Raw genomic sequence first — 22,300 nt, forward strand, 5'->3', positions numbered from 1 at the left:
TACATCAAGGTTGTTTATTGTCACCCTGCTTATTTAACTTATATGCAGAGTACATCATGAGGAACGCTGGGCTGGAGGAAGCACAAGCTGGAATCAAGATTGCCAGGAGAAATATCAATAACCTCAGATATGCAGATGACACCACCCTTAGGGCAGAAAGTGAAGAGGAACTCAAAGGCCTCTTGTTGAAAGTGAAAGAGGAGAGTGAAAAGGTTGGCCCGAAGCTCAACATTCAGAAAACGAAGATCATGGCATCTGGTCCCATCACTTCATGGGAAATAGATGGGGAAACAGTGGAAACAGTGTCAGACTTTATTTTTCGGGGCTCCAAAATCACTGCAGATGCTGATTGCAGCCATGAAATTAAAAGACGCTTACTCCTTGGAAGCCAAGTTATGACCAACCTAGATAGCATATTAAAAAGCAGAGACATTACTTTGCCAACAAAGGTCCGTCTAGTCAAGGCTATGGTTTTTCCCGTGGTCATGTATGGATGTGAGAGTTGGACTGTGAAGAAAGCTGATCGCCGAAGAATTGATGCTTTTGATCTGTGGTGCTGGAGAAGACTCTTGAGAGTCCCTTGTACTGCAAGGAGATCCAACCAGTCCATTCTAAAGGAGATCAATCCTGGGTGTTTATTGGAAGGACTGATGCTAAAGCTGAAACTGCAATACTTTGGCCACCTCATGCGACGAGTTGACTCACTGGAAAAGAGTCTGATGCTAGGAGGGATTGGGGGTAGGAGGAGACGGGGACGACAGAGAATGAGATGGCTGGATGGCATCACCGACTCGATGGACATGAGTTTGAGTGAACTCCGGGAGTTGGTGATGGACAGGGAGGCCTGGCGTGCTGTGGTTCATGAGGTCGCAAGGAGTCGGACATGACTGAGCGACTGAACTGAACTGAACTGAACTCACTATTAAGTGAAGAGAAAAGAGGCTGATTAAGTGGTGAAACCTGCCTTGAGTGAATAAATGAGAAATTTACATTTATTTAGATAACTTTTCTAAGAACTGTATTTCTTTGTTTAAAATGCATCATAGGATCAAAATTATCTGGATTTTATTTCAAACAGATCATCTGATGATTTTCTTAACACGTTCTGCTTTCACTGAATTCTATTCAGTGGATATTTTTAATGTGTACAAAACACTGTACACATATTTTTGTGGAATATTTTTAATGTGTACAAAACACTGTACACATATTTTTGTGGAATATTTTTAATGTGTACAAAACACTGTACACATATTTTTGTGGAATATTTTTAATGTGTACAAAACACTGTGCTAGAATGCTATAGGTTTTACAAGGAAAAGGGCCTAGTTCTCATGGTCCAGGGTGAAGGATATATGAATAAGTAGCTCATATTATAATAAAGATATGAAATGTTATTGGGAGGATGGGAGGAGAAATTTACCTTGAGAGAGTATAATTGGGGCAAATTTTTTAAAAGGAGATAGTGTTTAAAGGAGTAGTATTTCTGGGGAAAGACAGGACAGAATCACATAGAGGAGAGGTGATAGTGTGGAGGCATATTCAGGAAATGGTGAGTAGAATAATGTCTTTAAGGATTCTAGGATTACTAGGGCTTCCCTGGCGACTCAGATGGTAAAGAACCTGCCTGCAATGCAGGAGACAGGATTCGATCCTTGGGTCAGGAAGATCCCCTGGAGAAGGAAACGGCAACCCACTCCAATATCCCTGCCTAGAAAATTCCATGGACAGAAGAGCCTGGCAATGGGCTACAGCCCATGGGCTCCCAAAGAATCAGACACAACTAAGCTATGGGTCAAATTGTGGAGGGGTTTGAATCACCTGAGATGAACTCTATTTTGATGATGTAGGAAGCTATGGAAGATCTTTTGAGCAAGACAGTTCAACTCAACAACATATTTTTCAAGAGCTTGCTATGTAGGCTCTGTCTTAGTGCTCAGTTCAGTTCAGTCGCTCAGTCGTGTCCGACTCTCCGCGACCCCATGAATCACAGCACGCCAGGCCTCCCTGTCCATCACCAAATCCCGGAGTTCACTCAAACTCATGTCCACAGAGTCGGTGATGCCATCCAGCCATCTCACTCTTGGTCGTCCCCTTCTCCTCCCGCCCTCAACCTTTCCCAGCATCAGAGTCTTTTCCAGTGAGTCAACTCGTCGCATGAGGTGGCCAAAGTATTGCAGCTTCAGCTTTAGCATCAGTCCTTCCAATGAACACCCAGGGTTGATCTCCCTTAGAATGGACTGGTTGGATCTCCTGGCGGTACAAGGGACTCTCAAGAGTCTTCTCCAGCACCACAGTTCAAAAGCATCAATTCTTTGGCGATCAGCTTTCTTCACAGTCCAACTCTCACATCCATACATATGCCAAAGCCTTTGACTGTATGGATCACAATAAACTGTGGAATATTCTGAAAGAGATGGGAATCTCAGACCACCTGACCTGCCTCTTGAGAAACCTGTATGCAGGTCAGGAAGCAACAGTCAGAACTGTACATGGAACAACAGACTGGTTCCAAATAGGAAAAGGAGTATGTCGAGGCTGTATATTGTCCCCCTGCTTATTTAACTTATATGCAGAGTACATCATGAGGAACGCTGGGCTGGAAGAAGCACAAGCTGGAATCAAGATTGCCGGGAGAAATATCAATAATCTCAGATATGCAGATGACACTACCCTTATGGCAGAAAGTGAAGAGGAACTCAAAAGCCTCTTGTTGAAAGTAAAAGAGGAGAGTGAAAAGGTTGGCTTGAAGCTCAACATTCAGAAAACAAAGATCATGGCATCTGGTCCCATCACTTCATGGGAAATAGATGGAGAAACAGTGGAAACAGTGTCAGACTTTATTTTTTTGGGCTCCAAAATCACTGCAGATGCTGATTGCAGCCATGAAATTAAAAGACGCTTACTCCTTGGAAGGAAAGTTATGACCAACCTTGATAATATATTGAAAAGCAGAGACATTACTTTGCCAACAAAGGTCCGTCTAGTCAAGGCTATGGTTTTTCTCGTGGTCATGTATGGATGTGAGAGTTGGACTGTGAAGAAAGCTGATCACCGAAGAATTGATGCTTTTGAACTGTGGTGTCTTAGTGCTAGGAAGACAAAAATGAAAAAACATATTCCCTTTCTTTAAGGAGCATGCAGTCTAGGTAGTGAAGTATCACATCTGTATTTCAGAAATGTAATTGGTGTCAATATACATGATGCATGGGAGTGGGAAAAGAGTAGAAATAAGGAGATTAATTAGGAAGTCACCTTAAAACTCCAAGTGAGAGATGAAAGTCTGCTTTTAGGGAAATACCAATGGGAGTAGCAAGGAGAGGCATGATCTAGAGATGCTGCAGAGTTAAAGGGAAGATTTTGCTACTGATTAGCTTAGAATAGTAATGCCATAAACTAGGTGTAAAGTTAACAGAAATGTTAATTAAAATAGAGTCAGGAGACCAGAAGGAGGAGCTCTCGTATCCTACCATGATAGCAAGAGTCCAGTAAGAAGAAAGACTTCCTCTTGGAAGTCTTCCTGGCAAGAGTTAAGCCAATGAGAGACTGTCACAACTCCACTGATAAAAAGTCACTATACTTTGAACTCTCAACTCCTCCAATGGACTCTTTGTTTATTATAACTTTCCAACTGTCTTTTTTCCCTCTTTAAAAGAGTTCCCCTCTCCTTTCTGTGCCTGGACTTGCACATGGTTTCCCACATTTCCCATGGTTTCTAATGGTTGTAGACCCTGAACTGCAATTATTTGTTGATCCCGTACAAACCCATTTTTACTGCACAAATAACTGGCCATGTATTTGTTTTAGGTCAACACAAATTTGGGGGAGGATACAAATTGTGTTTTGGATATGCAGAGTTTGAGGTACCTGTGGGATATTCATGTAGGCATTTACAGTAGAATTCTAGAATATTGGTGCAGACTTTAAGAAAAGTTAGGAAAATTTTAAGGATTTTCTTAGACATAAAAGCTAAATTTGTGGGAAATGTCTGAGTTTATCAAAGAAAGAATATAAAGTGATAACAGTAGAGAACTGAGCCCTCTATTTGGAGAAACTATCTAAACGCCAGAGTTGGACATTGAAAAAAGCCAAGAAAGATTGATTAGAGATCACCAAGGTATTGCTCTATTCATATGTCATAAAATTTCTATTTTATAGTAAATATAAACATTATATCTTCCATAAGTGAATATTTTTGATCAAGGGATATTTATTTTTATTCATATTCTGACATGTTTCCAAAAAATCAGTAGTAGAGACAAATTATGAATTTAAATTCATTAAAGGCTTTTAGAGTAGAAATTTAAGTGGAAAGAATATATGTTAATTTGAAAACCGTTCTTTATATGGCTTTCAATATTTTTTTAGTTTACCCATTTAATGTTTCTTCTCATAGGGCAGTTGAGTTTCATTATAATTTTGGTTTATGAAAAACACTCATGAACAAACATATAGAAAAAGAATACCTTTACATCCAGTTCTTCTGATTTTAGCCCAGATGAAACCAAAGCTGCATAAATCAGTGCTAGGTGATGAAGAGTCTTTTCTGTAAGACGGTACCTAAAATATATATATATATATGTTATTATATTCTACTCATTTGAAGTCTGATTGTACTTATTAAAAATTTATTTTATTTTCCGTATTTCATAATGTCATATATTTTGTCCACTCAGCACTCTTTTGTAAAAACAATTCTACCTCCTTTCTTCAATGGTACTATTAAATCTAGAGAATGCTCTATAGGGGGAGGATGGGGGCGTGGTGGGGAGAAGTTTAACTTATCCTCTTACTGGCCCCAGGGATGGCTATGTGGTTGAAACCTAGTCAAATAGAATACTTCATCTTCCTGGCCAAAGTATCAGGTTCAGATATGAACACATGACCAAAGTAAGAATGACTAGATTTCTCCCTGAAGCTTTTCCCTGAACTGTTGGGAAAAAAAAAACAACACTCTTTAAAATGATCATTATGTGATATGATACAGGTGTTAACTAACACTGAGGTGATAATTATAATTATATTGCAGTAAATAAATACAGGGGCTTTCCCAGTGGCTCAGATGGCAAGGAATCTGCCTGCAGTTCCGGAGACCTGGGTTTGATCTCTGGGTTGGGAAGATACCCTGGAGAAGGGAATGGCTACCCACTGCAGTATTCTTGCCTGGAGAATCCCACTGACAGAGGAGTCTGTCAGGCTACAATTCATTGGGTCACAAAAAGTCAGACACGACTCAATGACTAAACAACAACAACAAAACAACAACATATAAATATATCAAATCAACAGATTGTACTCCTTAAACTTACACAATCTTATAAATCAGTTATATCTCAACAATTCTTAAAAACACCCCTTTTTTCCTTCTATAGTTATTAAGCAGGTCAGATGTGACTCTTGAGCTGTGAGTGAATATTTCTATTACCTTTATCCACTTTAAGTACTCCAAGCAAGAAAAAAGAAATTTATTGGTTCATATCACTATGGGTCCAGGAGAAGACATTGTTGGACCCAGGAATTCAAACCACGTCACTGAGACAATGGCTTTCTTAATTTCCTGCCTCTTCTTTTGTCTGCTGGCTTCTTTTTCAGGTAAGCTGTTTTCATGAGTGGCTGATAAGAGAGGCTCACTGTGCCTAAACTGTTTGTATGAACAACGTGGTTTCTATTGAACATTTGCTTTCTTTTTGGAGTCTAGAGTTTTGATTTGTGACTAGCTGTTAATAAATGCCCTGGGCACTGAATGTCTGGCGAGTTTCCTGATAGACAACATTTCACAAGTATGGGCACAACTCGTTGCTGGGAAAATTAAGCATGTTCTATGTGACTCTACTAGGAGTAGACTCTTGGAAGCTTCCTCCTAGTTTACCCTGGAATTTGCTCCATGCCCTTTTCCCCTTTGCTGAATTTGCTTTGTAACTGTTCACTGTAATAAATCATAGCCATGAGCACAAGAATACGCTCAGTGCTATGAATACTCCTAACAAAGCACCAAACTTGGGAGTTGTCTTGGGGATTCCTAACGCTTTTTCTCGAGCAAGAACAAATGGCACGAATGACTAAGGTAGTGATAACTGGAACAATTTCTTTTGTAGTTTCAATTTTCCTCATTTGGTCAGTTAATTAAAATACTTTTAAAATGTTCCAATCTTCTAGAAATATGGAACTGAGATACCTAGAAGTCTGGAAAGAATTACATTTTAGAATAATATATTATTGTGAATAAATGATAATTCTTCACATCCTGAACATAAATCTATCTCAGACTATTAATTTTTTTCATGAAAATCTGGATAAAAATAAGTGGAAATCTCCTCTTATTATCTCTTGTACTACATTTGCACCTCTAGGTGTATACCAATCTAAAAATAACTTTAAGAAATTTCAAATCAATTGTTTATCCAGAATATGTCGAAGTTCTTGATAAAGCTTAAAATGCATTATAGCCTTTATTAATCTTCAAAGTGAAGATTTGAAACCTGAATAATTATTTTAATTTTTCAGTTCTGGTAGAAAGGAAAAACTTGGTTAAATGAGTGCTAGAGATTATTGTTAATAGAAGAAGGAATAAGAACCAAGTTGTTCATATTCTTACATTCTGACTTACACTTCTCCCCACATGATAATAATTGTGTATGAAGAGCTTGGTACAGTAAGATAAGCAAAAATGGAGTCAAACAAGAATGTTAAATAAGATATCTGTGCCTTATCTAATAACTAAAGAATATTTTTGAAACTTCTACTATGACTGATGTCGTATGGGTTATGTAGTATTGTAGAAACTAGAAAAGTGAATGACTAGTGTGTAATTTAATTGGAAAGATTCATTCATTCAATCAAGAAATATTTACCAAGAATCTATCACGTGAAAGCAACGTGGTCAGTGCTATAGGGCAAGGGTTCCAAAATGATAATATAAAACTAAACATGATAAATATCAAAGATAGGAAAAAACAGGGAGCTAAGGAGTTTGAAGGATGGAAAGTTTGCAACTAAATATCGATCTGTATGCATGAGTGGAGGATATGGAAGAAAGGTCGAATAGAAAAAGTAGATTGGTCCTTAAAAAACAGGCACAGTTTCACCAGGTGAAATAGCTGGAGGAAGTAGGGAAGATGGTGGGGGTTTCCCCAGTGACTAAGCTGGTAAAGAACCCGTCTGCCAAGCAGGAGTTGCAAGACATGCAGGTTTGATCCCTGGGCTGGGAAGATCCCCTGGAGAAGGAAATGGCCACCTGCTTCAGTATTCTTGTCTGGAAAATTCCATGGAGAGAGGAGCTGGTGGGCTACAGTCCATGGGGTCACAAAGAGTTGGACAGGATGGAATGTGCATGCATACATAGGAATATTGTAGAAAGATAGAACTGTATGAGCAAGTAGGAAAGCAAGGAGCCTGTTTGCAAGCCAATGAGCAGAACTTCTGGATGAAATAGAAAGCAGTGAAAAGTACGCCTGAAAATAGAGGTTGGGATTATGTTCTGAAGATTTTGTGCATTAGGGTGAATGGTCTATGTAGTCAGTAAATAATGGGGAGGTCAGGGATGGTATTCTGTCAGAGTGGCATAATATGAGCCTGGTTTCGGGACGGGTTATGGAGAGTAGCACTGAGAGCCATCTGGAGGTGGGGAAGCCATGGGTGCTTTGTTATAGTAGTCCACGCAAAATGGTGAGAGTCTGAGTCAAAGTGTTGGTAATATACATAGAGTGAGGGACAGATGAAGGAGAAAGTACACTGGTTGAATCTATAGCATTTGTTTTCCAGTCTCGGTGGCTGAAAGGGAGGCAATGGTCATAAATAGCTAAAGGAAAGAGAAGAGCAGATACGTTTAGGCAGGAATAGAGAATATAGTGAATTCATACTATGTTAAGTTTGAGAGCCTGTGGACTATCAGAATGGAAATATTATACGTAAAGTTAGAGACGTATGTCAGAGGTTTCAAAGAGAGACTGCGGCTGCAGATATAAATAGAATAATTATCTGCAGAAAGATGTTGACTGAAGCTATCGAGAGGATAAGATTTCCAATGGACAAAATAGAAGGAAAAAAGAGATTTCAGATTGATTTTGAGACTGGGACAAGGAAGAAGAAGAGGTAAATTCAGAGAAGAAATGGTGAGATAGAAGATAAAAAACATGCAAGTACCATAGAACTGAAGAGTTTCAAGACAGAAGGCACTGACAATAGTCTTAAATACTTCAGGGCAGTGAAGTGAAAATATTTTTGGAGCCGATCATCAAAAAGCCACAAATGACAAGTGACCTTTGAGAGAGTGAGATCAGTATAGAGGTAGAGATGAAAGCTGGATTTCAAAGAGTAAAAGGAGAAAGTGAGAGCAGTACATTCATAAAACTCAGAATGAGGGGAAGGAGAGATGTGATGATAACTTGAACCAGTGTCTTGGCATGGGTTTGTGGGTAATTTTTTAGTTAAGAGCATCAGTGGAAGAAAGTATAGTAAGATGCTAGTTAGTTAGTGTATTTCACACGATTTTTAGAGAGGAGTGATTTAAGAATGACTTGTTAGATTGGTGCAAAAGTAATTGCTGTTGGTGCAAAAGAAATTGAGGTGAAGCAGTTGGTGCAAAAGTAATTGTGGTTGGTGCAAAAGTGATAATAATTGCGTCTGGAACAAAAGTAACTGAGGTCAGTGCAAAACTCAACTGCAATTATTTTTGAACCTCAATTACTGTTGCACCAACTGCAATTTTACTTTTGCACCAACTTAATTACAGTGGTCATGGATGGATGTGAGAGTTGGACTGTGAAGAAAGAAGCTGAGCACCGAAGAATTGATGCTTTTGAACTGTGGTGCTGGAGAAGACTCTTGAGAGTCCCTTGGACTGCAAGGAGATCCAACCAGTCCATCCTAAAGGAGATCAATCCTGGGTGTTCACTGGAAGGACTGATGGTAAAGCTGAAACTCCAATACTTTGGCCACCCGACACGAAGAGTTGACTCAGTGGAAAAGACCCTGATGCTGGGAGGGATTGGGGGTGGGAGGAGAAGGGGACGACAGAGGATGAGATGGCTGGATGGCATCACTGACTCGATGGACATGAGTTTGAGTGCACTCCGGGAGTTGGTGATGGACAGGGAAGCCTGGCGTGATGTGATCCATGGGGTCGCAAAGAGTCGGACACGACTGAGTGACTGAACTGAACTGAATAACAGATGAGTCCAGATTAAAAATGAACAGAAACTGAAACACTTAAGGCAACAATTCTTGGTGAGGTCTTCCTATGGACTTGCTTCCACCTTGAAAATCCCTTACTTAAAGCAAACTAGGTGAACAAGAGGAAAATTGACATAGCTACTTCTGTTCAAGAAGACGACTAAATAACTTAACAGATATATATGTGACTTTGGATGGAGAAGTGTTTACTTACTCTGAGTTTAATGGCTTTTTGGCATATAATATTATCCAACAATAGCTGTACTGGAATGATAACGCCATCAGTCTCATAATGATATTGTCTGATGCCTTCTCACAGTTTAATTCTTCTAGGTCCTACCAGAAAATAAATAAAATAAAAAGATTCACTAGGTTGACCAGTGGTTATGAAATTATTGTTATTATATTTCAAGAATCTATAATATATAAATTATAACTTGAAAAGAAGCATGGGTATGGGTTTTTTATGGAAAAATGAAAGTCACACTGAAAGCAGTAGGGGAAAAGCTACAATAGATGTAAAACTGTTAATGACAGCCTCAGTCAGGAAAGTTCATGAACTTTCCAGAGTCCTAGACAGGAAGAAAGCAGCCTACAGAGTGCTCCTATTTGGGCAAAATCCTTTGTAGACTGGGATCTGACTACTCTTAAGGACAAAACCCTGTGGGATGATCTGTACTAAATACTTATTTAAGGAAGATGAAAATGCAGCTGTTAATAGATTTATTGGAATCTCTCTCTGATGATCTAAAATCCCTTATCTCCTTTAACAAAATTAATTTTTGATAGAATGAATAATTCAGGAAGTGTTTTATTCCAACAGTAAATTATGTAATGCAAGCAAGGATTAAAAGTTTTTCCAAACGGGATATCCCTCCCACAAATAATTGTTATTTAAGAAATTTAAATATGTAAGACACAATATCCTATAAGAACTTTTCTAACAGTTTTTTGTTTCTGTCATATAATTCTTATATTATTATATTTGCTTGTCATCAGACTTCTACCGTAATTATACTCTATACCATCAAACTGGCTTCTGCTCTCCACTCCCATACTATTAAATTAATTGTAATTTGCATTCCAATCAAGCAAACATATCAGGGAGATTCATATACCTTAAATTCAAAAATACATGAATTTTTAAAGAGATCTTCTCTCTCTTTTAAAAAACTGCCTTATTTATATGCAATTCCCACTTTAGAGGAAATCTCATATTATCAATTACAGACTAGTATGTTACTTCCTTTTAAGAAACAGTGGCTAGAATTTGAGTTTTAAAAGTTTTAACACTATAATTATTCTATAAATGTATTTTAAAATAGATCAGTACGTAATATTAAAGATTTTATATTTGCTCTATCTCCTTCAGTTCAGTTCAGTTCATTTCAGGCGCTCAGTCGTATCCGACTCTTTGCGACCCCATGAATTGCAGCACGCCAGGCCTCCCTGTCCATCACCAACTCCCGGAGTTTACCCAGACTCATGTCCATCGAGTCAGTGATGCCATCCAGCCACCTCATCCTCTGTCGTCCCCTTCTCCTCCTGCCCCCAATCCCTCCCAGCATCAGAGTCTTTTCCACTGAGTCAACTCTTCGTATGAGGTGGCCAAAGTATTGGAGTTTCAGCTTCAGCATCAGTCCTTCCAATGAACACCCAGGACTGATCTCCTTTAGAATGGACTGGTTGGATCTCCTTGCAGTCCAAGGGACTCTCAAGAGTCTTCTCCAACACCACAGTTCAAAAGCATTAATTCTTTGGCGATCAGCTTTCTTCACAGTCCAACTCTCACATCCATACATGACCACGGGAAAAACCATAGCCTTGACTAGATGGACCTTGGTTGGCAAAGTAATGTCTCTCCTTTTTAATATGCTATCTAGGTTGGTCATAACTTTCCTTCCAAGGAGTAAGCGTCTTTTAATTTCATGGCTGAAATCAGCATATGTTAAAAAAGCTGGAATCAAGATTGCAGGGAGAAATATCAATAACCTCAGATATGCAGATGACACCATCCTTATGGCAGAAAGCAAAGAAAAACCAAAGAGGCTCTTGATGAAAGTGATAGAGGAGAGTGGAAAAGCTGGCTTAAAACTAAACATTCAAAAAAATAAGATCATGGCATCCAGTCCCATCACTTCATGGCAAATAGATGGGGAAACAATGCAAAAAATGACAGACTATTTTCTTGGGCTCCAAAATCACTGCAGATGCTGTCTGCAGACATGCAATTAAAAGGTGCTTGCTCCTTGAAAGAAAGGCTATGACAAACATAGACAGCATATTATAAAGCAGAAACATTACTTTGCCGACAATCGTGCATCTAGTCAAAGCTGTGGTTTTTCCAATAGTCATGTATGGATGTGAGAGTTGGACCATTAAGAAAGCTGAGCGCCAAAGAATTTATGCTTTTGAACTGTGGTATTGGAGAAGACTCTTGAGAGTCCCCTGGACACCAAGGAGATCCAACCAGTCCATCCTAAAGGATATCAGTCCTTGGTGTTCATTGGAAGGACTAATGCTGAAACTGAAACTCCAATACTTTGGCCACATTTTGTGAAGAACTGACTCATTGGAAAAGACTCTGGTGCTGGTAAAGATTGAAGGCGGGAAGAGAAGGGAATGAGAGAGGATGAGATGGTTGAACGGCATCACTGGCTAGACATGAATTTGAGCAAGCTCTGGGAGTTGGTGATAGACAGGGAAGCCTGGCGTGTTACAGACCTTGGGGTTACAAATAGTCAGACATGACTGAGCAACTGAACTGAACTGACATAATATTAAAGAGTTTATATTTGCTCTAAAATTATAAGACATTGAAAAAGGTTGATAATAGCCATTTTCCACAGTGATGATTTTAGCACTTATGGCCCTTTTGCAAAGTTTTGGAAAAAATCATGAATAGAGTGTAGTTAAGCTCTTTTACGTTTTAGAAAAGGCAGAGGAACCAGAGATCAAATTGCCAACATCCGCTGGATCATGGAGAAAGCAAGAGAGTTCCAGAAAAACATATATCTCTGCTTCATTGACTATGCCAAAGCTTTTGACTGTGTGGATCACAATAAACTGTGGAAAATTCTGAAAGAGATGGGAATACCAGACCACCTGACCTGCCTCTTGAGAAACCTGTATGTAGGTCAGGAAGCAACAGTTAGAACTGGACATGGAACAACAGACTGGTTCCAAATAGGAAAAGGAGTCCGTCAAGGCTGTATATTGTCACCCTGCTTATTTAACTTATATGCAGAGTACATCATGAGGAACGCTGGGCTGGAAGAAGCACAAGCTGGAATCAAGATTGCCAGGAGAAATATCAATAACCTCAGATATGCAGATGACACCACCCTTATGGCAGAAAGTGAAGAGGAACTCAAAAGCCTCTTGATGAAAGTGAAAGAGGAGAGTGAAAAGGTTGGCTTGAAGCTCAACATTCAGAAAACAAAAGATCATGGCATTTGGTCCCATCACTTCATGGGAAATAGATGGGGAAACAGTGGAAGCAGTGTCAGACTTTATTTTCTTGGGCTTCAAAATCACTGCAGATGCTGATTGCAGCCATGAAATTAAAGGACGCTTACTCCTTGGAAAGAAAGTTATGACCAACCTAGATAGCATATTAAAAAGCAGAGACATTACTTTGCCAACCAAGGTCCGTCTAGTCAAGGCTATGGTTTTTCCCGTGGTCATGTATGGATGTGAGAGTTGGACTGTGAAGAAAGCTGATCACCGAAGAATTGATGCTTTTGAACTGTGGTGCTGAAGAAGACTCTTGAGAGTCCCTTGGACTGCAAGGAGATCCAACCAGTCCATTCTAGAGGAGATCAATCCTGGGTGTTCATTGGAAGGACTAATGCTAAAATTGAAACTCCAATACTTTGGCCACCTCATGCGACAAGTTGACTCAGTGGAAAAGACTCTGATGCTGGGAGGGATTGGGGGTGGGAGGAGACGGGGATGACAGAGAATGAGATGGATGGATGGCATCACCAACTCGATGGACATGAGTTTGAGTGAACTCTGGGAGTTGGTGATGGACAGCGAGGCCTGGCGTGCTGTGATTCATGGGGTCGCAAAGAGTCGGACACAACTGAGTGACTGAACTGAACCTCTTTAAACTATAATCTCTAATAATAGTTTACATGGTTACACATACATTTTAATACATTTGATTTACATTTTTTTACTGTATAGTTTTACCTGCAAAATTACAGCAGTGTGCTCATCAATTGTCATCACAACATAATGCTCTGTACCTCCAAAAAGTTTCAGTGACTCACTGCAGCATCTCTCCACTAGTGTGATATTATACCTGTAAAATACAGTATTTTGGGGTGACATGTGGCTAAGAAAAATTCTTTAAGAAAAACTAGATTGTCCTCTAGCATATTAGACTATTTGAATGACTTTGCAAATTTCATACATCAATTTATTCTACTTTATTAACTTGAGTCTATGAATAATTCATAGACTATGAATTATTCAGTCTATGACAGATTAGTTGAGATATGTGTTGCCTTATGTATTTTGCTAAATATTACTGTATATGATACTATTATAAATGTCTTTTGTGTTTGCTTGTTTTGGGGGTTTTTGGGGCTGTGCCTTTGTCAGAGCCTGCACAGCTTGTGGGATTTTAGTTCTACCACTAAGGACTGAACCCAGCCCTGGTGTTCAGGAATCCCCCTATTATAAACATCTTGATCAAGTTATTCTGGCTCTGTAAGTAATAATTAATTAAATCAAAACATTCTACATTTATCAGAATTTTCTTTGCTTTTTCCTGAAAAGTGACCTAGATTTTAACTAAGTTTTATAAGCTCATAGTTTTCTGTGAATGCCCCACAGTCTTAAGATACAAAAACGAAAGCATGGAAAATAGATCTGCATTTTAACTAAAGTCACAGCATAATTATCCTTCCTTGATATAGAGAGCCCAATGTCTAATCTTTCTGTGACAACTTGTATTCTATGATAAAAGTTTTTATATCAGTTGAAAATTCTCAGTGTTGGCATGACCTTAGAACTAAAGGCCTAAAAACTTGAGAATTCATTCAGAACTTCGTAATCTTGTTTCCAAGGCAGTATTTTTTTTAAGTCTTTATTGAATTGGTTACAATTTTACTTCTGTTTTATGCTTTGCTTTTTTTGGCTGTGAGGCATGAGGGATCTCAGCTCCCCAACTAGGGATTGAACCCGCACCTCCTGCATTGGAAAGCAAAGTCCTAACCACTAGACCACCAGGGGAGTCCCTAAGCAGTATTTAAAGTCCTCTAAATAAGAATACTCATTCTCAATATCAGTGACCCAAAGATATGACCATGCAGTTCACAGAAACCACCCCCAACATAAAATGTTCATATTTGTTGGTAACAGTAGAAATGCAATTAAAATATGAATTGAAATAAATATTATTTCTCTACAAAATTAATATATACCAAAAAAGACAATATTCAATATGTATGATGGTATGCTATAGGGAGGGAAGTATAAATTGACATAAACTCTATGAAAACTATCCTGTGTGATGTAATTCCAGGCTTGAATCAGAAAGAAATAGTGCCACATTATAACATAATATTTAGTCCATTGGGGTATATATATATCTTTGCTAAAGTTATAAAATCAATAACTTACTTGGATTCTAACAACTGTAGTATTTCTGGAGTATTAAGAAGTCCTTCAGATGCAAAAAACATATATGGAATCTGAATTTCCAAGAGAAAACCACCAAAACTATCCAGCAAGCTGCTTCCTAAATATGAAAAAAATTATCAATATGTCTCTTTTTTCTCATCCCTCTGTTCTTCCTCTTTTTACTAAACATGAGAATAACATGTATATTTAAGGAGTAGCAAAAATAAAACACGTTCATTGAAAAAATATGAATTCAGAATAAAGGCCTGAAGAATAAAATAAAAACCACATGGTATTCTACTGCTGCTGCTGCTGCTAAGTCGCTTCAGTCGGGTCCAACTCTGTACGACCCTATAGATGGTAGCCCACTAGGATCCTCTGTCCCTGGGATTCTCCAGGCAAGAATACTGGAGTGGGTTGCCATTTCCTTCTCCAATGCATGCATGCAGGCTAAGTCTCTTCAGCCGTGTCCGACTCTGTGCGACCCCATGGACAGCAGCCCACCAGGCTCCTCTGTCCATGGGATTCTCTAGGCAAGAACACTGGAGTGGGTTGCCATTTCCTTCTCCATGTTATTCTACTACCCAGAAATAAAACATTTATTACTTATTAAAACTACTATATACTAAGAACAGAGTTCAATATATACTTCCACACTATTTTCCTATACGTTTACTTGTCTATACTTACAGATGTACATGCACTTGAAAAAATAAAGAAAGGAAAAAATAGGATAGTACTCTACCTGAATGTTAATATCGGCTTTATTCAATTAATATTTATTGGACATTTCCTGTATAAATATATATACTGATTTATATCACAATTTAAAGTTATGTAAAATAATCCATAGGGAGTGTTATAGATCAATAGGACAAAAATTGTATGCCTCAATAGATAAGTGGATGAAGGACATAAAACAGGTAGTTTATAAAAGAATGGCTATGGAAGATCATTCACTTATGAAATAATATAGATAATCAAAGAAATGCAAATTAACACAACTGTAAAATATTATCTGTCTTTAATCCTCTCAGAAATTTAAAAGATTAATAATACCTACTCAAAGTAGAAACATAAGGGAAAAGATCCTCTCATACTTTCTGCATAGATATAAACTGGGATAGCATTTCTGCAAAGATATTAGCAATATATAAACATGCGCACACCTCTGACCCAGAAACTCATTTTGCCTGAGAGTTTTTCCTTCTGAGAACAAATACATAAAGATATATAAGACACATAAATTCCTATAAATCTTATGGTGTAATAGTAGAAAATCAAAGCACTGTAAATGACCCAAATAAGGATTGTTTGAATAATTTAAGTTCAAAGGTGAATGCTTAAGTATTATCCTTTCTTGGACCCATGTTTTAATCATTTAATGATGTTAACAAATTCTAAAAGAGTAGGATATGACTTAGCAACTGAACAGCAACACTTAATTCTATATATCAACGATTCCAAAGTAATAATTACGGTGACTGTATTTTTAGAATTGAGTTGGAATGTCTCCGAATTCAAACTTCCTACTCGAGGTGGATGGAAACTAACTTATGGCAAGTTTTGAAAGAGAGGTGCACTGTGACTAAACACATATAGGGCTTTTAATTTAGTGGATCTGAGAATTCACAACCTTAGTCATGTGAAGCATTACTGAGAAATGCAAAGAAACCTAATGCTATGTAAAGTGGTTTAGACTCTTTTCCAAGCATTTGTGCACAGTTTTTGTTGCATATTAAAAGTTCTCTGTGTCAGTCAACATACTATTACATATTTTCCCTGAAATTCAGTAAAAATACTGTCACATAAAAATCAGATTAAGATTAGATATAATTAAATTGTGTTATTATAAGTAAAATTTAGAAGTTAAAGCGATGAAGACAAATAGAATCAGTAAAGGCTAGTTTCAAAAGAGGAATATGAGGTAAGAAATAGTCTTTGTTCAAGGTCACACAGATGAAGGTGAAGTTAGACTTTGAACTCTAGTCTTCTAATGCTATAGCTTATTCTCTTTCCATAAATCAGAAATAAAAAAAGAGAAAATTTTTATGTCCATGGAGCAAAAATATTCTTACTCTTTAAAACTGTGTCTGGAAGAATCACTTTAAAGGCCATGTAAGGAATATTCAATTTTTCACAATGTTCAGTCCAACAAGAGTTTTCTACAAAATTGTATTCCACCACAAATGAGAAATTACTCCAGGGGAAATCTGCTCCAATGTATTGATTGGGTACAACTACACAGAAACTTGTACTAAAGACAAAAGAAAGCCAAGAAAAGAGAATTAGACTTGTATCATTATACCCTTGGAATGCTAAAAGACTATGCTTTGGCTATTTTATGGAAATTCTTCTCTAATCTGTGTCCACTTATCTTGGAAAGACACGTGTATTTCCTGTTGATTTGTTCTCCAATTGTGCTAATGTTTTTTCATCTTTCTTTTTGATGGTCATACTTTTAAAAAAATATAAAAAATATTTATAAATAAAATATATTAAAAGAATATAAAAAAACCGTGGACTTGCTTCACATCCTTAATTGCAAAGGACCCTATTTTATTACCTGATTCTTATCAACAATACACAAATAACCATGAGAAATCAATCTCATTTTCTTACAGAGGGGAGATTTTAATCTTTGATAATCTATATATTAACAGTAGAATATTACCTGACAACTTTGAAATGTTTTTTTTTTCCTCAATGGACTTCATATATAGTTTAACAACAACCAAATGATGGATACTTAAATATCTTAAATTTATCTTTCAAATCTTCAAATTTCATACAACATAGCATTTAGTATAATCAAAGTTTTCTAATGCTGCTTTCTATCTAGAAATAATTTCTACATAAAATAAGGCAAAATAAAAACATTTTTAGACAAGCAACACTAAATTTATTATTAGCAGGCTCTCACTGAAAGAATTTCTAAAAGATGTACTACAGGAGAAGGAAACTCAAAAAGAAGGAAGAAAATGTAAGAAGTAATGCTGAATGAAAACACTGGTTAAAAATAAGGGTAAGTCTAAAGAGGTACTCCTTGTACGTCGGTAACAATAGAAATGATAATCTGGAGATATTAAAGCAAGATTAAGCAAAAATTCTGGACAACAATAATACATAAGGCAATGAACTTAGTTAAAGAATTTTTCAGGAAGAGGGTAAAGGCATACATTAATTTCAGGTGTTATTAAACTTTTTTTTTTTAAGTTCTAGGCGAAATTTTGCTTTTCCTATGGAACTGGTATGTCTGTTACCCATAGATGAACAAGTACATTTTCACCTGTTTAAAACACCTTCGGATTCCAGAAAGTCTTTTCTTTTGTTTGAATGTAAGACAATCAGTGTCAAACCTGTTGGAAAAAAAGAGAAATATGAAAAGTTTTTTTTTCCGGTATATTTTCATATCTATTTTTAGGTGTGTCATATATTTTACTACCATAGAAATGAATTAAAGGCCTGTGAACAAGGATTATTTTTCTAAGTCTAGGAAATCAGAAAGTTTGAGCCATGGGCACTGTTTCTGGTGTGTGTGTATGCTGTGTGATTATAAGCAAAGAAATTCTGAATTTATTATGTAAAATAATAAAATGGATCAAAAACTTAATGTTAAAGTAACAAAACACACCAGTTCCGTGTAGTTCATTTTATTTTGCAAAAAATTATGGTAGATTTTACCTTTCCTTTAGCCAAAAAAAGTATATAACTAGACAGCAAGAGATGACATTTCACTATGATATGAATTTTTTTCCTTTCTATTAGCTGTGTAAGAAAAAGAAGTCTTATTGGACACTACCTGTTTCATAGATTCACTCATGCTTCTCAATTATATTTAAATTACTTACATTATTTATGTTATATTTTTTAAAAGATATGATAAATTAAAATTTACTATACCCACACATACAGTTTATTTTTGGTAGACACAGTTGGTTTAAGAATAGCTAATTCCAGTTCATATAAATTCTACACTCTATTCGTGAACTTCTGTCAACTGTAGATTTCTCAAAGGTGTGATATAATAATGACATAGTAATGTTTAATAAGTTCATGTTTTTGTTTGCTTGACTTTATATGACAGTAGTTTTGGTGATAATAAGAAGGGAGTAAGTACTGTTTCTCTTTTATAATTTGTTCAGTTCAGTTCAGTCGCTCAGTCGTGTCCAATTCTTTGCAACCCCATGAATCGCAGCACGCCAGGCCTCCCTGTCCATCACCAACTCCCGGAGTTTACCGAGACTCATGTCCATCGAGTCGGTGATGCCATCCAGCCATCTCATCCTCTGTTGTCCCCTTCTCCTCCCCCAATCCCTCCCAGCATCAGGGTCTTTTCCAATGAGTCAACTCTTCTAATGAGGTGGCCAAAGTATTGTAGTTTCAGCTTCAGCATCAGTCCTTCCAATGAACACTCAGTACAGATCTCCTTTAGGATGGACTGGTTGGATCTTTTTGCAGTCCAGGGGACTCTCAAGAGTCTTCTCCAACACCACAGTTCAAAAGCATCAATTCTTTAGCACTCAGCTTTCTTCACAGTCCAACTCTCACATCCATACATGACCACGGGAAAAACCGTAGTCTTGACTAGACGGACCTTAGTTGGCAAAGTAATGTCTCTGCTTTTTAATATGCTATCTAAGTTGGTCAAAACTTTCCTTCCAAGGAGTAGGCGTCTTTTAATTTCATGGCTGCAATCAGCATCTGCAGTGATTTTGGAGCCCCAAATAATAAAGTCTGACGCTGTTTCCACTGTTTCCCCATCTATTTCCCATGAAGTGATGGGACCAGATGCCATGATCTTTGTTTTCTGAATGTTGAGCTTCAAGCCAACCTTTTCACTCTCCTCTTTCACTTTCATCAAGAGGCTTTTGAGTTCCTCTTCACTTTCTGCCATAAGAGTGGTATCATCTGCATATCTGAGATTATTGAGATTTCTCCCAGCAATCTTGATTCCAGCTTGTGCTTCTTCCAGCCCAGCGTTCCTCATGATGTACTCTGCATATAAGTTAAATAAGCAAGATGACAATATACAGCCTTGACGTACTCCTTTTCCTATTTGGAACCAGTCTGTTTTTCTATGTCTAGTTCTAACTGTTGCTTCCTGACCTACATACAGGTTTCTCAAGAGGCAGGTGAGGTGGTCTGGTATTCCCATCTCTTTCAGAATATTCCACAGTTTATTGTGATCCACACAGTCAAAGGCTTTGGCATAGTCAATAAAGCAGAAATAGATGTTTTTCTGGAACTTTCTTGCTTTCTCCATGATCCAGCGGATGTTGGCAATTTGATCTCTGGCTCCTCTGCCTTTTCTAAAACCAGCTTGAACATCTGGACGTTCATGGTTCACGTGTTTCTGAAGCCTGGCTTGGAGAGTTTTGAGCATGACTTTACTAGCGTGTGAGATGAGTGCAATTGTGCGGGAGTTTGAGCATTCTTTGGCATTGCCTTTCTTTGGGATTGGAATGAAAATTGACCTTTTCCAGTCCTGTGGCCACTGCTGAGTTTTGCAAATTTGCTGGCATATTGAGTGCAGCACTTTCACAGCATCATCTTTCAGGATTTGAAATAGCTCAACTGGAATTCCATCACCTCCACTAGCTTTGTTCCTAGTGATGCTTCCTAAGGCCCACTTGACTTCGCATTTCAGGATGTCTGCTCTAGGTGAGTAATCACATCATCATGATTATCTGGGTCGTGAAGATCTTTTTGGTATAGTTCTGTGTATTCTTTTCACCTCTTCTTAATATCTTCTGCTTCTGTTAGGTCCACCATTTCTGTCCTTTATCGAGCCCATCTTTGCAAGAAATGTTCCCTTGGTATCTCTAATTTTCTGGAAGAGATCTCTAGTCTTTCCCATTCTGTTGTTTTCCTCTATTTTCTAGTGGAAAACCACTAGACCATTCAGGTATGATATAAAATTTGTAAGGTCATATTATTTAAAACCTAATCTCTTTAAGTGATTTGTACTAGCTTTGATCCCAAAGCAGATTACTTGCTAAGCTTATTACTAAGATCTTTCAAACACATGGAATATGGATCCACATCTTTATTTCTAATACTAGATAGAAAAAGGCGTAGTTCCTAGATACAGAGAATAACTGCCAGTTGCAAAGAGAATAAAAACATTTTTCAATATGTAGAGTTAATATTTTTGTGTCAGTAGACCTTGTTGAAACAAAATAGTAAGAGTAGTAATGATATAATCCCAATTGTCAAAAAAAAATAGAAATGTTTAGCCTGAAGCCTAGAGTTGATATATATATATACATTCTTAATAATTTATCAATACATTTTACGTGACATCAAAGGAAAAGGTACCCCATTAAGTAGGTTTAAAGCTTATTTTCTGTGGGGCAGGAATACTTCCTCAGCTCTTCACAAAAATATTCCTCTGGTTATTCAAATGCTTTTGTTTTAATAATGCTAGCATTGGTCAGCACTTCCCTAACTTTAAAAAATGTTTCTGGACTTCCCTGGTAATCCAGTGGTTAAGAATCCACCTTCCAATGTTGGGGAACTAAGGTACCACTTGCTGTGGGTCACCTAAGTCTGCACGCCTCAACTACTGAATCCATGCTCTGCAACTGAAACCTGATGCAGCCATAAATACATAAATGAATATATTTTTTCAAGTTTCCAGTTATCCCGACTGTCCACACAACTGTGGTGGCTTCAGCTCCACAATGGTTAAGTTTGCTCTAACACATCACTTCATGACAAACAGATGGGGAAACAGTGGAAAGAGTGGCTGACTTTCTTTGGGGGGGCTCCAAAATCACTGCAGATGGTGATTGCAGCCATGAAATTAAAAGATGCTTACTTCTTGGAAGGAAAGTTATGACCAACCTAGATAGCATATTAAAAAGCAGAGACGTTACTTTGCCAACAAAGGTCCTTCTCGTCAAGGCTATGGTTTTTCCAGTGGTCATGCATGGATGTGAGAGTTGGACTGTGAAGAAAGCTGAGTGCTGAAGAATTGATGCTTTTGAACTGTGGTGTTGGAGAAGACTCTTGAGAGTCCCTTGGACTGCAAGGAGATCCAATAGTCCATCCTAAAGGAGATCAGTCCTGGTGTTCATTGGAAGGACTGATATTGAAGCTGAAACTCCAGCTTTGGCCACCTGATGCGAAGAACTGACTCATTGGAAAAGACCCTGATGGTGGGAAAGATTGAAGGCAGGAGGAGAAGGGGATGACAGAGGATGAGATGGTTGGATGGCATCACCAACTCGATGGACATGAGTCTGGGTAAACTCCGGGAGTTGGTGATGGACAGGGAGGCTTGGTGTGCTGCAGTCATGGGGTTGCAAAGAGTTGGACACGACTGAGCGACTGAACTGAACTGAACTGAACATAGTAAGGGTCTTGCGAATTTGGTAAATATGAACTCATTTCCCCAAGATTGGAAAACTGAATGAAACAATAAGATCCAAGCCTGAAAATGTGTATTCTAGCACGATAGCATCACCCAAAAATAGCACCATATAAGGCT

General features: G+C 37.8%; 1 protein-coding gene across 1 annotated transcript in view; it reads right to left on the minus strand.

Moving 5' to 3' along the window:
• SHOC1 (shortage in chiasmata 1) overlaps positions 1-22,300 on the minus strand; it is an 85,915-nt gene that overhangs the window by 11,361 nt on the left and 52,254 nt on the right. The window contains exons 18-23 of the mRNA XM_088838271.1: positions 18,095-18,164; positions 16,884-17,062; positions 14,806-14,923; positions 13,369-13,480; positions 9,386-9,507; positions 4,467-4,560 (exon numbers count right to left, since the gene is read on the minus strand). Coding sequence (XP_088694397.1) covers positions 4,467-4,560; positions 9,386-9,507; positions 13,369-13,480; positions 14,806-14,923; positions 16,884-17,062; positions 18,095-18,164 — 695 coding nt within the window. The remainder of the gene's footprint in view (positions 1-4,466; positions 4,561-9,385; positions 9,508-13,368; positions 13,481-14,805; positions 14,924-16,883; positions 17,063-18,094; positions 18,165-22,300) is intronic.

Source organism: Moschus berezovskii, chromosome 7 (genome assembly GCF_049115385.1).
Source record: "Moschus berezovskii isolate FMDL1 chromosome 7, NW_MosBer_1.0, whole genome shotgun sequence".
Classification (NCBI taxonomy): domain Eukaryota; kingdom Metazoa; phylum Chordata; class Mammalia; order Artiodactyla; family Moschidae; genus Moschus; species Moschus berezovskii.